General features: G+C 42.2%; 1 protein-coding gene across 1 annotated transcript; it reads left to right on the top strand.

Annotated features, from left to right (window-relative positions):
- Nucleotides 1–2,696: 2,696 nt before the first annotated feature.
- Nucleotides 2,697–14,225, top strand: dpp7 (dipeptidyl-peptidase 7). Its single transcript, XM_034171324.1, has 13 exons — nucleotides 2,697–2,848; nucleotides 4,173–4,305; nucleotides 4,397–4,536; nucleotides 7,885–8,048; nucleotides 8,211–8,346; nucleotides 8,543–8,624; nucleotides 8,731–8,897; nucleotides 9,097–9,157; nucleotides 11,133–11,251; nucleotides 12,353–12,509; nucleotides 12,602–12,666; nucleotides 12,743–12,813; nucleotides 12,888–14,225. The coding sequence occupies exons 1-13, from the start codon at nucleotides 2,768–2,770 to the stop codon at nucleotides 12,991–12,993; spliced, it is 1,482 nt and encodes a 493-aa protein (XP_034027215.1). The 5' UTR covers nucleotides 2,697–2,767; the 3' UTR covers nucleotides 12,994–14,225.
- Nucleotides 14,226–15,065: the final 840 nt, after the last annotated feature.

Raw genomic sequence — 15,065 nt, 5'->3', positions numbered from 1 at the left:
TTTATTCACTTTATATATGCTTCCCTTAGGCAGTATTATTAGACGGTATTGCTTAAATTTTCATTGTTACGCAGATGATACCCAGCTTTATCTATCCATGAAGCCAGACGACACACACCAATTAGCTAAACTGCAGGATTGTCTTACAGACATAAAGACATGGATGACCTCTAATTTCCTGCTTTTAAACTCAGATAAAACTGAAGTTATTGTACTTGGCCCCACAAATCTTAGAAACATGGTGTCTAACCAGATCCTTACTCTGGATGGCATTACCCTGACCTCTAGTAATACTGTGAGAAATCTTGGAGTCATTTTTGATCAGGATATGTCATTCAAAGCGCATATTAAACAAATATGTAGGACTGCTTTTTTGCATTTACGCAATATCTCTAAAATCAGAAAGGTCTTGTCTCAGAGTGATGCTGAAAAACTAATTCCTGCATTTATTTCCTCTAGGCTGGACTATTGTAATTCATTATTATCAGGTTGTCCTAAAAGTTCCCTAAAAAGCCTTCAGTTAATTCAAAATGCTGCAGCTAGAGTGCTGACGGGGACTAGAAGGAGAGAGCATATCTCACCCATATTGGCCTCTCTTCATTGGCTTCCTGTTAATTCTAGAATAGAATTTAAAATTCTTCTTCTTACTTATAAGGTTTTGAATAATCAGGTCCCATCTTATCTTAGGGACCTCGTAGTACCATATCACCCCAATAGAGCGCTTCGCTCTCAGACTGCAGGCTTACTTGTAGTTCCTAGGGTTTGTAAGAGTAGAATGGGAGGCAGAGCCTTCAGCTTTCAGGCTCCTCTCCTGTGGAACCAGCTCCCAATTCAGATCAGGGAGACAGACACCCTCTCTACTTTTAAGATTAGGCTTAAAACTTTCCTTTTTGCTAAAGCTTATAGTTAGGGCTGGATCAGGTGACCCTGAACCATCCCTTAGTTATGCTGCTATAGACGTAGACTGCTGGGGGGTTCCCATGATGCACTGTTTCTTTCTCTTTTTGCTCTGTATGCACCACTCTGCATTTAATCATTAGTGATCGATCTCTGCTCCCCTCCACAGCATGTCTTTTTCCTGGTTCTCTCCCTCAGCCCCAACCAGTCCCAGCAGAAGACTGCCCCTCCCTGAGCCTGGTTCTGCTGGAGGTTTCTTCCTGTTAAAAGGGAGTTTTTCCTTCCCACTGTAGCCAAGTGCTTGCTCACAGGGGGTCGTTTTGACCGTTGGGGTTTTACATAATTATTGTATGGCCTTGCCTTACAATATAAAGCGCCTTGGGGCAACTGTTTGTTGTGATTTGGCGCTATATAAAAAAAAAATTGATTGATTGATTGATCTATAGACCTCTGAGACAGGACTGTCTGGAGGCACAAATCTGGGGAAGGGAACAGAAACATTTCTGCTGCTTTGAAGGTCCCAATGAGCACAGTGGCCTCCATCATCTGTAAATGGAAGAAGTTCAGATCCACCAGGACTCTCGCTGGTCGCCCGTCTAAAGTGAGTGATCGGGGGAGAAGGACCTTAGTCAGGGAGGTGACCAAGAACCCGATGGTCACTCTGTCAGAGCTCCAGCATTCCTCTGTGGAGAGAGGAGAACCTTCCAGAAGGACAACCATCTCTGCAGCAATCCATTAATCAGGGCTGTATGGTAGTGTCCAGATGGAAGCCACTCATTAGTAAAAGGCAGATGGTGTTGTGAGTAGAATTTACTCCATTTTGGAATAAGCCTGTAACATTAAAAAGCAGGATACTGTTATTTCTACCTGGTTCTTTTTATGTAAAATTCTGCCCCTTACCAAAAACCAAACCATTGTATTCCTCATTATGAGTTTATTCAAGGTCACGTTAGAAACCAGGCCTGGGACCCCCACAGACAGTGTCCATCTTGTGAAAGGCCCCTAAAATGAGTCATACAACACTTTTTACACCTTGTGGGTGTTAACATGGGTGTGGTTTAGTCTCATATTTCTAATGTTACTGGCTCTCACCAACAGGGGGAGCTCTCCCTGTATCTGAAACTTGGACAGATGATAGAGTACAATTTAACATATTTCTCAGAACTTCTAAACAAATAACACAAATACTTAATAGCTAACATAAAACAAAGAATTAGCACAGATATTATCTAACAATATCTAAAAAAACGTCTGATCTGATTTTGATTAAACTTCACAGGTACACAGGGCCTGTGGTTGGGTGGAAGTGGGTTGATTTTGTTTAGGATCAGTCAACAATCAACTTAAGAGGACAAGGTCAAATTTCTAGTCCCATATGTGTGCTGGTAAGCTGTAGAGTAGGTAGCTCGGTGGGGGGGTAAGGAGTTGGGCTACCAATAGGGTGACTTGGTTTTAAATCCTGGTCACAGGACAGGTACTTTCCATGTATTGCCCCAGTCCACATGTGTACAGGTGTGTGGGCCTTGGCTGGCAAGGTAACGTGCGATGTTCACGTTATGGAATCTAAGGATAAGCACCAACGAGTCTCAGAGACTTCTTACACTTTTTCACCTCCATTCTTACATTTCTAGAAACAGCAGCATTCACATTTTTTTGTGGGGCGGAAGTTTTGTTTGTTTTGCTTCCTTTTTACCGGCTCACTCGCTCTTCCTCACAGTACCCTAGTTCACATACGGCACGTGAACGCAGCACCGACCACAACATTCGTCATGTGACGAGTCCGCCTCGCGCACGCGCAGTGCACTCAGACAAAGTCCGCCGCCGTCGCTGCTTTTAACTTTGGTTTCTTTGTCTTTTAGTTGCTCTCACGATGATTAAAACATTTGTTTTCACCCTGACGGTTCTGTTCTGTGCTGAGCTGCTGAACGGCCTCCGCCACAGTTATTTTAAGGTAATTATCTTTTAAAAATGTGACGCAATTTCCTTTTTGAATCATCTCATCGTTTAGTGTAAATAATACAAACCTGCCCCCCCACCACACCCTTCAGATACAGTTGGATTTTATCACAGAAATTGTTAGTGCACAGCGAAAAGATCACAAAGATTTCATTGCTGTCCAAATATTTATGGACCTGGGTGTGTATCCCCAAGTGCTGACTTTCTCTTCATAAAAAAAAAATCTTGTATTGTTAACTCTAGTCAAGATATTTAAACATTTTACTTTCTTCACTGATTTTGGTGTTTTGTGGATAGTTGTGCTGCATTTATGTTTAATAACTTTTTTATTGTTAGTATTTTTGCCATAAAAAAAGTCAAGAACTGTGAAACTCTTAAAATCATCATTTTTCTACATTACAAAATTAAATCATGCATTTGTGACATTTGTAAATACCTCTTTTTGCTGAATTTTGGGTATCAAGTAAGAAATATATCAGAAGCCCTAAAATGCTCACATTGCCCATTAGAGGGCGACAAAAGCTGCTCAAATGTGTGGCAAAGTTTCAACTGTTTATTCATTTGAGAAGTTACAAAACAGTAGTGAGACCAGCTATGTTGTATGGTTTAGAGACAGTGGCACTAACAAAGACAGGAGGCAGAGCTGAAGATGTTGAGATTCTCTTTGGGAGTGACAAGAATGGACAAGATTAGGAATGAACATATCAGAGGGACAGCTCAGGTGGGACGGTTTGGAGACAAAGTCAGAGAGGCGAGATTGAGATGGTTTGGACATGTGCAGAGGAGGGACCCAGGGTATATAGGGAGAAGGATGCTGAGGATGGAGCCACCAGGCAGGAGGAGAAGAGGGAGACCAAAGAGAAGGTTCATGGATGTGCTGAGAGAGGACATGCAGGTGGTTGGTGTGACAGAGGAAGATACAGAGGACAGGGTGAGATGGAAACGATTGATCTGCTGTGGTGACCCCTAACGGGAACAGCCGAAAGACAAAGAAGATTCATTTGAGAAGTTAACTTTTGTCAAAACTAAGATGGGCTGACAGCCCAAAAAAATCATCTTACAGTTGTGTCCCTTTATGGGCAATTTACTTGTGAAATTATGAGTCAGTTTTATTTATTTATTGTTTTTTATGTTAATGTACATGCCTTTTTACCATCTGTTTCTTCAAGGACCACAACATAAATAAACATCCTACTTTTGCAAGTTTTCTTGTTTTATCCATGGCAGTAGATTTTATGCTTTTTTGTCATTTTAATGACTAAATAAAAGTCAGTCAATTAAATATTAGCTTTTTTAATGACGTGTACTAACTTTTTCAGTCTAGAGATCATCGCCGTTTAAAAGAGGATCATGAACCCGTATTTACAGAGAAGTACTTCAGTCAGGTGATGGACCACTTCAACTTTAACAGCATGGGGAATGGAACCTTCAGCCAGCGATATCTGATCACAGGTGAACACACGGACGGGGGGGGGGGGGCTGAAATCTGCAGGTACCACAGATGGAGAACCGTGACCGAGCTGTGGTTTTACTCTCACTTTAGACAAGTACTGGAAGAAAGGCTACGGTCCCATTTTTTTCTACACGGGCAACGAGGCAGACATCTGGGATTTTGCCCTAAACTCTGGATTCATCATGGAGTTAGCAGCTCAGCAACAAGCTTTGGTCATATTCGCAGAACACGTAAGAAAACACTGAACACACTTTGTTCTGTGGCACCTAAAGCAGCCTTTCTGTTCATCTGCCTCATCACATGCTCAGCATCCTCCTCCGTCAGACTTAGTGGTTAGCACTGTTGCCGCACAGCAAGAAGGTCATGGGATCGATTCCCACATGTGGCCTTTCTGTGTGGAGTTTGCATGTTTGCGCCGGTTTCCTCCCACATTTAAAGACATGCAGGTTTGGTGAACTGGAAACTTTATAATACTGTCCAGGTCTCGATCTCAGTGGGTCCAACCTGGTTAAATTAAATTAAAATTCACTTTCCTTTTTGGTAAGATGGACGATTTGTGCAGTTAAACAATGAAATCATGATTTATAAGTTTCACTGATCGCTGACTTGTGTGTGTTGCAGGGTTTCTGCTTTTCAAATAAGCTTACTGTAAATTTATTTTAAATAAGAATTGTTTGTATGTTTTTAAGAATCAGTTCCTTTAAATTAATATAACAGATTTAGGGTGGCGTTTTATTTAAACACATTGTGTGCTGGAGGGAAATGATGTGTGAACAGTTAAAGTGTGACTCATACAGTCACCTGATTTCTCCCAGAATGTCATCCTGGAAACAAAATCAGCAGACTGAGTTTATACCATCTCCCATGTGAGCTTTGAAAATGGTCACTGTTGAGCAAAAAAAGACAGCTGATGAAACTAAAACCTCTGCTCAGCTCTATGTTTGATCTGTTTAAAGTCTTTATTATTATTATTATTGTTATTATTCTGTTTATTAGTAATAACAAAATGGTGTCTAATTGGTTCCAGAAAGCGTGCAGCAGGTTTTCACTCCTACCACCAACATCGGCTGCTGGTTTCACTGATTAACTTCCAAATCTGAGTGGGTTTAGAGGTCAGAGAACTTGCCCTTTGGAGTCACGAGCAGTGAAAATGGGGCCGGCCAGCAGCCAGTTTGTGCAAGAAAGCCATGTCTCATTTGTGCACCAAATACGTATGATGTCACTGACTGACTACAACCCCTGGCTGACTAAAGTCATTTCAAATGGCAACTTTCTGGCTTTAAGCAACATTAAGAAATCAAGAAAAAAATTGTGGCAGTCAGTAACGGTTACTTTTTTAGACCAAGCAGAGGGAAAAACTATGGAATCACTCAATTCTGTAAATTTTCATCCCCAAAACTAACACCTGCATCAAATCAGATCTGCTCGTTAGTCTGCATCTAAAAAGGAGTGAACACACCTTGGAGAGCTGTTGCACCAAGTGGACTGACATGAATCATGGCTCCAACACGAGAGATGTCAATTGAAACAAAGGAGAGGATTATCAAACTCTTAAAAGAGGGTAAATCATCACGCAGTGTTGCAAAAGATGTTGGTTGTTCACAGTCAGCTGTGTCTAAACTCTGGACCAAATACAAACAACATGGGAAGGTTGTTAAAGGCAAACATACTGGTAGACCAAGGAAGACATCAAAGCGTCAAGACAGAAAACTTAAAGCAATATGTCTCAAAAATCGAAAATGCACAACAAAACAAATGAGGAACGAATGGGAGGAAACTGGAGTCAACGTCTGTGACCGAACTGTAAGAAACCGCCTAAAGGAAATGGGATTTACATACAGAAAAGCTAAACGAAAGCCATCATTAACACCTAAACAGAAAAAAACAAGGTTACAATGGGCTAAGGAAAAGCAATCGTGGACTGTGGATGACTGGATGAAAGTCATATTCAGTGATGAATCTCGAATCTGCATTGGGTAAGGTGATGATGCTGGAACTTTTGTTTGGTGCCGTTCCAATGAGATTTATAAAGATGACTGCCTGAAGAGAACATGTAAATTTCCACAGTCATTGATGATATGGGGCTGCATGTCAGGTAAAGGCACTGGGGAGATGGCTGTCATTACATCATCAATAAATGCACAAGTTTACGTTGATATTTTGGACACTTTTCTTATCCCATCAATTGAAAGGATGTTTGGGGATGATGAAATCATTTTTCAAGATGATAATGCATCTTGCCATAGAGCAAAAACTGCGAAAACATTCCCTGCAAAAAGACACATAGGGTCAATGTCATGGCCTGCAAATTGTCCGGATCTTAATCCAATTGAAAATCTTTGGTGGAAGTTGAAGAAAATGGTCCATGACAAGGCTCCAACCTGCAAAGCTGATCTGGCAACAGCAATCAGAGAAAGTTGGAGCCGGATTGATGAAGAGTACTGTTTGTCACTCATTAAGTCCATGCCTCAGAGACTGCAAGCTGTTATAAAAGCCAGAGGTGGTGCAACAAAATACTAGTGATGTGTTGAAGCGTTCTTTTGTTTTTCATGATTCCATAATTTTTTCCTCAGAATTGAGTGAGTCCATATTTTTTTCCCTCTGCTTGGTCTAAACAAGTAACCGTTACTGACTGCCACAATTTTTTTCCTGATTTCTCATAGTGTTTCTTAAAGCCAGAAAGTTGCCATTTGAAATGACTTTAGTTTTGTGTCATGTCTGTGATCTGCTTTTTTTCTACAAAATTAAACAACTGAATGAACATCCTCCGAAGCCGGTGATTCCATAATTATTGCCAGGGGTTGTAGATGTTGGCAGGTGGATGTTTGAGTCTGACATTAGTTCAACACCAAATCATCTGTTCACAGAGGAGAGGATGAGGAACTGGGACAGGGGCTGGAAGATCAGCTGCATTATTGTGCCTGTGCATATATTTATTTATTTTCCCTGTCAGGTGCATTTTATCTGGCACATTCAAACACACATATCAAGTGTTCAGATCAATATCAGGTCAGAGTATCAGGAATGTAGAGAAAACCTTACATCAGCTTTTAAACAATCAAATTCACTCACAATAAATTGCCTGAACTAATTTCCATAAAATGAGCCATTTTCCTATATATTAGCAGGGGCCCAGGAATTTGGAATTGACCTTTGACCTTGATTATTGACTGATTGTATCCTAAATCAAATCATTTCTTCCTATCCATCAGCCCAGTATGTCTGCCAGTTTTTTTTTAAATCAGATATGGAATTCTTTCATAATCTTGGTCAATTACACTCATAAACAAGCGAGTTTGCCAACAACAACGTTGCAGTTTTAATATTTAGTCAAAACGGTCATTCCTGCTTCCCCATCGGGGGGCAGTTGCGTCACACCACCTGAGGTGCAACTGTGCTGCTTTTAGCATTCAGAATCTTTCAATCAAATGATTTTTCAGTTGTTCATCTTCAATTTTTTGGCTTCGTCTTTTCCCTAAATATCATGAATTGTTGGGTAAATGGCCATCTGGTATTTGTCACCTTTTGTGTCTGATTGGTGCTGCGTAATTAATTTTTAATTTGGTGGTTCTTAACAGAGGTACTATGGTACGTCCCTCCCATTTGGGCAAGAGTCCTTCACCATCCACAAGATCGGCCTGCTGACGGTGGAGCAGGCGCTCGCTGACTACGCTGTCATGCTAACGGAGCTGAGGCAGCAGCTAGCAGCCACAGCGTGTCCTGTGATCGTGTTTGGCGGGAGGTAAACGCTGTTGTTCTCAGCGGTTACTTATGAAGCTTTTCAGATATGTCAAATCAGCTTCTTCTGATACTCTCAAAAACACTTAAATGTGTAAATGCTCCTGCTTTGTTTTGTGTGTTTGTCACATTGTCTCTGTGCAACTGTCACATGTCGTCCTTGTAGTTATGGCGGAATGCTCTCCGTCTACATGAGACTCAAGTATCCAAACCTGGTGGCCGGTGCGCTGGCTGCTGGCGCCCCTGTACTGTCAGCTGCTGGGATCGGAGACGCCAGGCAGTTTTTCCGAGACATTACAGCCGTAAGTTACCGTTCTTCTCGTTATTGTGACCTCAGCGGTAAATAAAAGAAGCATTTGAACAAAACGAAAAACCAAATCAACCACTTCGTATCCCTCAGTCTCCTGAGTTACTTCTACTAAAACAGTTAAAGGAGTTCTTGGAACTTGCAAAATGCTTAATTTTGCCATATGGAATCGATTTTGTTTTTCCTGCAAGGATTTTGAGAACTACGCCCCAGAATGCAGAGATGCTGTGAGAGCAGCTTTCCAACAACTACAGGAACTTGCAGAACAACAAGGTAAAATATGACTGACTCCGTATTCTTTGGATTTACGATATTCCAAGTTTGACGAACGCAAATCCGGTGTTTTCTTCAACACCTTTTGGTTCTTTTGGTTTACCAGATTACAGTCGGATCCAGTCAGAGTTTGCCCTGTGCGAGTGTCCGTCGTCTGCTGAGGACGTCCATCAGCTGCACGGCCTGTTGAGGAACGCCTTCACTGTCATCGCCATGTTGGATTATCCGTACAGCACTCAGTTCATAGGCAAGCTACCAGCCAATCCTGTTAAGGTACACAAAGTCTGACAGGAGATTTAGAGACATGTCATGTCACATTTACGTGGCTAGCCGGCTCCAGTTTTGATAGTTTGTAGAAGAGAAAATGTGCAGCGAAGAAAATGTATCAGGCAGTTTAAACTACGCAGGTGCAACAAATCAGAACAAATCTTTGAACAGGGCGGAAGAACATTGATACATTTAATATTTTCAGGTGGTTTGCAACACGATGCTGAGTGGATCGGACCTGCTGGCCAACCTCAGGAACTCTGCAGGTAACCGGAATCAAGTTAGCACAAAACCACACACGTGTTACAACATTAGACACATCTCATGTTTTAGACTGGATTCATGAGGGCCGATAAAATTCCGTCTCCTACACAATTATTTCAATAACAAGCAAGATACTCAGATGAATCACGTTTTTCCACATAGTCACCTTCCCTTTCCACACACACTTACACCAATATTGGACAAGTTTTCACATCCCTTCTCTCTGCACCAGCAGCGTACAGCTGGTTGCACCTTGGCATCATTAGAATATAAGTATCTCATCGGGTGTTCTTTCAATTTAGTGTGACTGTAGGACCTTTGTGGCCGGTATGGCGGTGGGATCGAACCCCGGACTGCTCGAACTAAAGACCAGAACTCTACCAGGTCAGGCAAAGGTGAATTCCCCATTAGCCAAGCTAGCGGGAACATCTTTTCATTCCGGACTTCATCCTGCTACATTAGGAAAAGGGGAAAAAGCAAAAAGTCAGAGATCTGGACTGTGCGGAGGGTGTGGTAACATTTGCACCTCTGCAATGCATCCTGTGTTTGTCGAGTCGCGCATGGATGAGAATTGTCATGCTGAAGAACTGTGTATTTTCCAGGACTGACTCGCTTCAAGCATTCGCACAGCTTTTACAAAGTGTCCACATATTGGTGGGAGCTCGTCCGCCCGCACTTGATGCTGTGTATCTGTGGGTTGTTATGGCGTATCCTCTATGGGCATGGTCACACAGACCCGTCATTTATGGATTTTTGTCCTTCAAACTCCTTGTTGCCCTCCTGCCTGTTCTGACTGTGTGGGTGTTGACACTCATTCGTTGATTAATGCTCACGGGTGCACAACCTGTGAGGAACTAAATGTCAGCACGTTGTTTCAAACACGTCCAGTTTTTAATGGACTACTGTGTGCATGTGATAGGTCGAAGGCGATTCTGCGCATGCCTGAAATTGCAGGCAAAAACTCTTTGGTATAATGATGGTCACCAAGTAAAGGCTTATCTCATTCATTTCACTTCAGTATCTTGCTTGTTATTAAGATGATCGCATTGGAGGCAGAACTTTTCAGCCGACCCTTGTAGTGTATAAGAAAATAAGAGTGTAAGAGAGGGGGGGGGTTTTCCCACCGTAGATAGAAATCACCCAGGCCACCTGCCCAGGAGTCAAAAAGTGCAGCTTCTTCTAAACAGTTTGGTGGGTTTCAGTGAAATTTTACACAGTGGTAGTACAACATGTGAAGATCTGTATGAAGGAAAAATATTTCTGGTGTGATATCTTCAAGGAGAGATAATTGGACTTATGTTGGAAATGTCTTGGTATCATGCATGTCATTGGTACCAGATCTCTTTGGATGATCCTTGGATACCGCAGATAAGATCTTTATATCTAACGTTACATTACTCATGAGGAATATCACATTGTACAACATCAGTTATGATATTTTGGCCATGTGACTCAGTTCTTTGGGCATTATCAAGCACAAGGGTAGCTGACTGTTCAAGACCTCAGGGGTTGGAGAAGACCAAAGGGACGCCCATATTTCAGCTCTCTGTAGCAGATACATGATTATTTTTGAGAGGATGGACCTGGTGCCTGAGTGGTTACCAACCAGGACCTGAGGTTCCCAGACTTAATTTGCTCCTTTGTCATACAGTTCCACAAAACACACACACAAAAAAATAAGATCTTACCATCACACGGCTTCCGTGCGGATCCAGTTTGAACATCGGAATATACAACTGAGTGCATGCACATACATGCATGTTACAAGTAAAATTACGTTACTGTTGGGAAGCTTAATGGACATTTTCTTTCCAGTTTAACTCTCAACCATTCCTGACACAAAGTGAAACCTAAGTCAACTCTCTAAGTTCACATCTTGTGTGGCATCCATCAGTTCTCTGACTGCACACAGAAGTACTCACTGAACCATGAGGCTGGTCACACCTGTTAACCTGTTCTGATCGTTTTATCCTGCAGGAATTCTGTACAACGGCACGGGGCAGCTGAGCTGCTTTGATCTGTACCGCCTGTACGTGGCATGTGCTGATCCCACCGGCTGTGGACTCGGGAATGATGGCTTGGCCTGGGACTACCAGGTAGTCCACCTGTTCATGTCATGTTTACATAACTCACTGTGCTGTACACAGACCATTGAATCAACCTGAACTATCACAAATTGTGTGAGTATGATCCAGGATTCAAGTCAAGGTAGAAATTCTGTGACAGGTGTTGGTCATGTGCTCAACTACACCCCCTACAGGTGTCTGGGAGCAGTAGAACAGACTGCAGCTGTACTTGTGCCCCATTTCGTCTTTTTATCAGGACTGATTTAGGAAACTGAGCAGAAATATTTGATTTTGTTGCGTCACATGTCGTAGGTTCATGGTGCAGATAAAATAGGAGCCAGAAGCTAATTTTGACTGTGCTGAAAGTAACAGTCAACAAGTTCTACGCCTGTTGGATACTTAAAACCTGATTAGCTCAAAAAATTTGCATCACTTTATACCAGAATTGGAGCAACTTGAACTTTTGACTTGTAGAACCTGAAATTGGGTTTTATCATCATCATTTTTTTAACCCCATAATATTCACTCATGGATAAATCCAAAATATACTTTTTGGAGTTTTTGTGATCAGACGACTAATATGGTAAAGGCTTAAATATGATTGGAGCTTCTTTGTTTTTAAATGTTGACCCTTGTGCAATCCTTCATTGACCGTTTGGCTCCAGGTGCCACCCGGAGATGGTCACCTAACATTTTGTGTATGTCACAGTATGCTGAGGCTGGATTGTAGGTGTTGTTTAATCCCTTTAAATGATTCCAAAAAACCTGCTAAGATGGACTAGTATACAACAAAACTGCTCAAATCCAGGCTCAGGTCTCTCAGGGGCTTTCTGGGAAAACTGTAGGTGAAATTTCACGTCTCCTCTGTTCCACCATGAAGCTGTAAAACTGGTGATCCAACACACAAAAGCTGCAGTATAACCATTTTGTTTCATTTCTGAACAGTTAATGTGATATTTGTGTAAAACCCTGTGAATTTGAGCTGAAAGTTGACGTTACAAGCGCACCTTTAATAGTTTCATCTTATACCCATTTACAGGGACAGAATTAGAAAAGCTCACTGTCCAAATATTTATGGGTCTGATGACCTTTAAACTACGCGTCCAACTCATGCACTTTCCACTTGTGCAGGCGTGCACAGAGATCAATCTTTGCTATGAGAGCAACAACGTGACAGACATGTTCCCCCCAATGGCATTCACCGAGAGAGATCGTGAGCTTTACTGTGCCAAACGTTGGGCTGTGATCCCAAGACCAGATTGGCTCAAAACCCAGTACTGGGGAGACGGTGAGTTCTCCGTCTTACTGTACAAGAATATGTGATGTGGATGTTGGAACAGTCTGTTTCTTCATCTAATTTATTTATGCACTTTTCTTCAGCGCTCTCCACAACCAGCAACATTATCTTCTCCAACGGAGATCTGGACCCGTGGGCGAACGGAGGGGTAAGAGATTAAAGTGAGCGATGAGACAACGAGTCGCTTGTTTGGCATAATCGCTAATGAGATCTTTGTTGCTCAGGTGCGGAGGTCCTTGAGTTCATCGCTGATAGCGGTAAACATTGCTGGAGCAGCTCACCACCTCGATTTGAGGTAAAGAACGTGTCACGTTAGCTCCGTTTATGGCTCATAGTAAATCTGACGTGGCTGTTTTTTCTTATATGCAGAGGAGCTAATGCTGCTGATCCAAAGTCAGTCATAATTGCCAGGAAGACAGAAGCAGATCTCATTGCACAGTGGGTGAAGATGGAGAGGATGAAATTACAGCCTTAAAGTTCCAGAACTGGAATGGAAACAAAGTCTGTTGTGGTTTTTATGCACTCACAACTTTCAAGAACATGGTTCTGGTGGGCGGTCAGAAAAAGCTGAGCTGTTAGCAGAAATGGCTCTGGGTACTTCTGAAAGAACAAATTCATAAACCACAGTGGGGAAACATTTTGCTGACCCAGCAAGTTTACAAAGTCTGCATTTGATGATTTGTTTTAATTTTTGTTTATGGCTTGTGTTCAGCTCTTAAAACTGTATTTTCCAAATATTAGTGCAGAGAACATCTAGACCACAGCTCAAGTCTAAGAAAAAACTGAAGTTAACATACATATAAACACAGTTCAAATCTCGTCCAGCGTTTGATACATTCACGGGTGCAAAACGCCCGTTTATATACAGATTTCCACCAAAATGCCTTTCCCTTGTTCCGTTTATTCAGTCATGTAAAAGCACAGGGTTCTCTCCAGACAATGGCACGTGGCTGCTGAATGGCATCATCTTGCAACATTTTAGCGTGACACTTGGTGGGAATCTGGCCGTGCGCAAACTTTTTGCAGGGTAAATTCACGCAAACAACTTCAGCTTTTAATTTATTCAGTTTCCATCCAGATGACACAAACCATGACAAAATGCAAGCGTTACACAAAGCCCGATGATTAGAGGACGATCTCTGCATTTTTTGTTTCGTCTTGGTGGCGACCACAGCCCGTGTAGCCGCTGAGGATTTTTGAGGCTAACAACAAAGCTGCAGCCACTGAAAATTCTTCAGGTACAGAGACACACTTTTATTCTTTGAAGTTTTGCTGCATTGTTTGCATTCTTCTATGTTTTAAAGGACGTGTCATACTGAAGTCATAACATTTCTGAGTGTTTCCGACAGCGTTTCTTTGAGGAAAACGTCCCAGCACGCTTGAATAGCACGTAGCTGCTAAAGAAACAGAGCCGCAGATTAATTACAAAGTTTCTATAAGTGTGATGTTGTGTTATGACTACTCATTTTAAGTGATAACTGTGAGCAAACGTGGTAGCGTGCACGTCCATTAATCATGAACGCAGCGTGATAAAAACAAAGTTTGCTCGAGGCTCAGCTTTGTGCACACTTATAAGTGTTATCGATATAACTGTGAAAAATCTAAAATATATGTGTGATCTCACAGCCTGCAAAACAGCTGAGAGGTCCGTGTGTACAGAACGTGAGCAAATTGTAAATCATGCGGTGGGGAATGATATGTAAAAAATGTCTGGAATCTCTGCTGGGCTCTCTCAAACTGTTCTCTGTCTTACTGTTCTAGAATATGTGAGATGGATGTTCCTGGATGCTGGACCAGTCAATTTCTTCATCTAATCTCTGGCTGGGCCACTCAAGGACATTCATATAGTTGTCCTGAAGCCACTCCTTTGATATCTTGGCTGTGTGTTTAGGGTCATTGTCCTGCTGAAAGATGAACCGTCACCCCAGTCTAAGGTCAAGAGCGCTCTGGAGCAGGTTTTCATCCAGGATGTCTCTGTACATTGCTACATTCATCTTTCCCTCAATCCTGACTAATCTCCCAGTTCCTGCTGCTGAAAAACATCCCCAAGGCATGATGCTGCCACCACCATGCTTCACTGTAGGCAGTGGTGGGCACAGCTAACCAAAAAGTTAGCTTCAGTAACAGTTAATCCACTAACTTAGAGCACGCTTGTAAGTTCACTTCCGGTTTCAATGCGGGAGGGGAAAAAAGGTGGATATTTTCTTGCCGGCTGCGGGAGGGTTCGCAGCCCGCGGAGGAGCTGTGATCTAAAGCGGTTCTGTTTGGCTCATCACACCCAGGGAACTGTGTCAAACTAACACCATCTTACAGTCAACAAGCAGCATTTTATTCAAAAACTGTTTCGTCGTCGTTAACAGGCTTCCATTCAAAATGCTTATGAAGTTTGTCTGCTTTCATCCATTGCGGTGTTTTCGCAGTAATTAAAGATGGCGGTGTTAAATGTGTCAAACATACGGCGCAATAGAACCTTAAAAAGTGGTGTAAAAAACGTAGTTTAGATGCACAAAACGGGTCAAATACACGTTCACTGTTGGGCGAATAAAA

The sequence above is a fragment of the Thalassophryne amazonica genome, chromosome 5 (assembly GCF_902500255.1).
Source record: "Thalassophryne amazonica chromosome 5, fThaAma1.1, whole genome shotgun sequence".
In the NCBI taxonomy this organism is placed as follows: Eukaryota; Metazoa; Chordata; class Actinopteri; order Batrachoidiformes; family Batrachoididae; genus Thalassophryne; species Thalassophryne amazonica.
The sequence above is the reverse complement of the archived record's forward strand: the minus strand, read 5'-3'. Positions and strand labels throughout refer to the sequence as shown.

Excerpts from the sequence above, each read along its gene's own strand:
- dpp7 (XM_034171324.1), top strand. The coding sequence starts at position 2,768 with ATGATTAAAACATTTGTTTTCACCCTGACGGTTCTGTTCTGTGCTGAG. Across the intron at positions 4,537-7,884 it reads TGGTCATATTCGCAGAACAC|AGGTACTATGGTACGTCCCT; the intron begins GTAAGAAAACAC and ends GGTTCTTAACAG. Across the intron at positions 8,898-9,096 it reads TACCAGCCAATCCTGTTAAG|GTGGTTTGCAACACGATGCT; the intron begins GTACACAAAGTC and ends TAATATTTTCAG.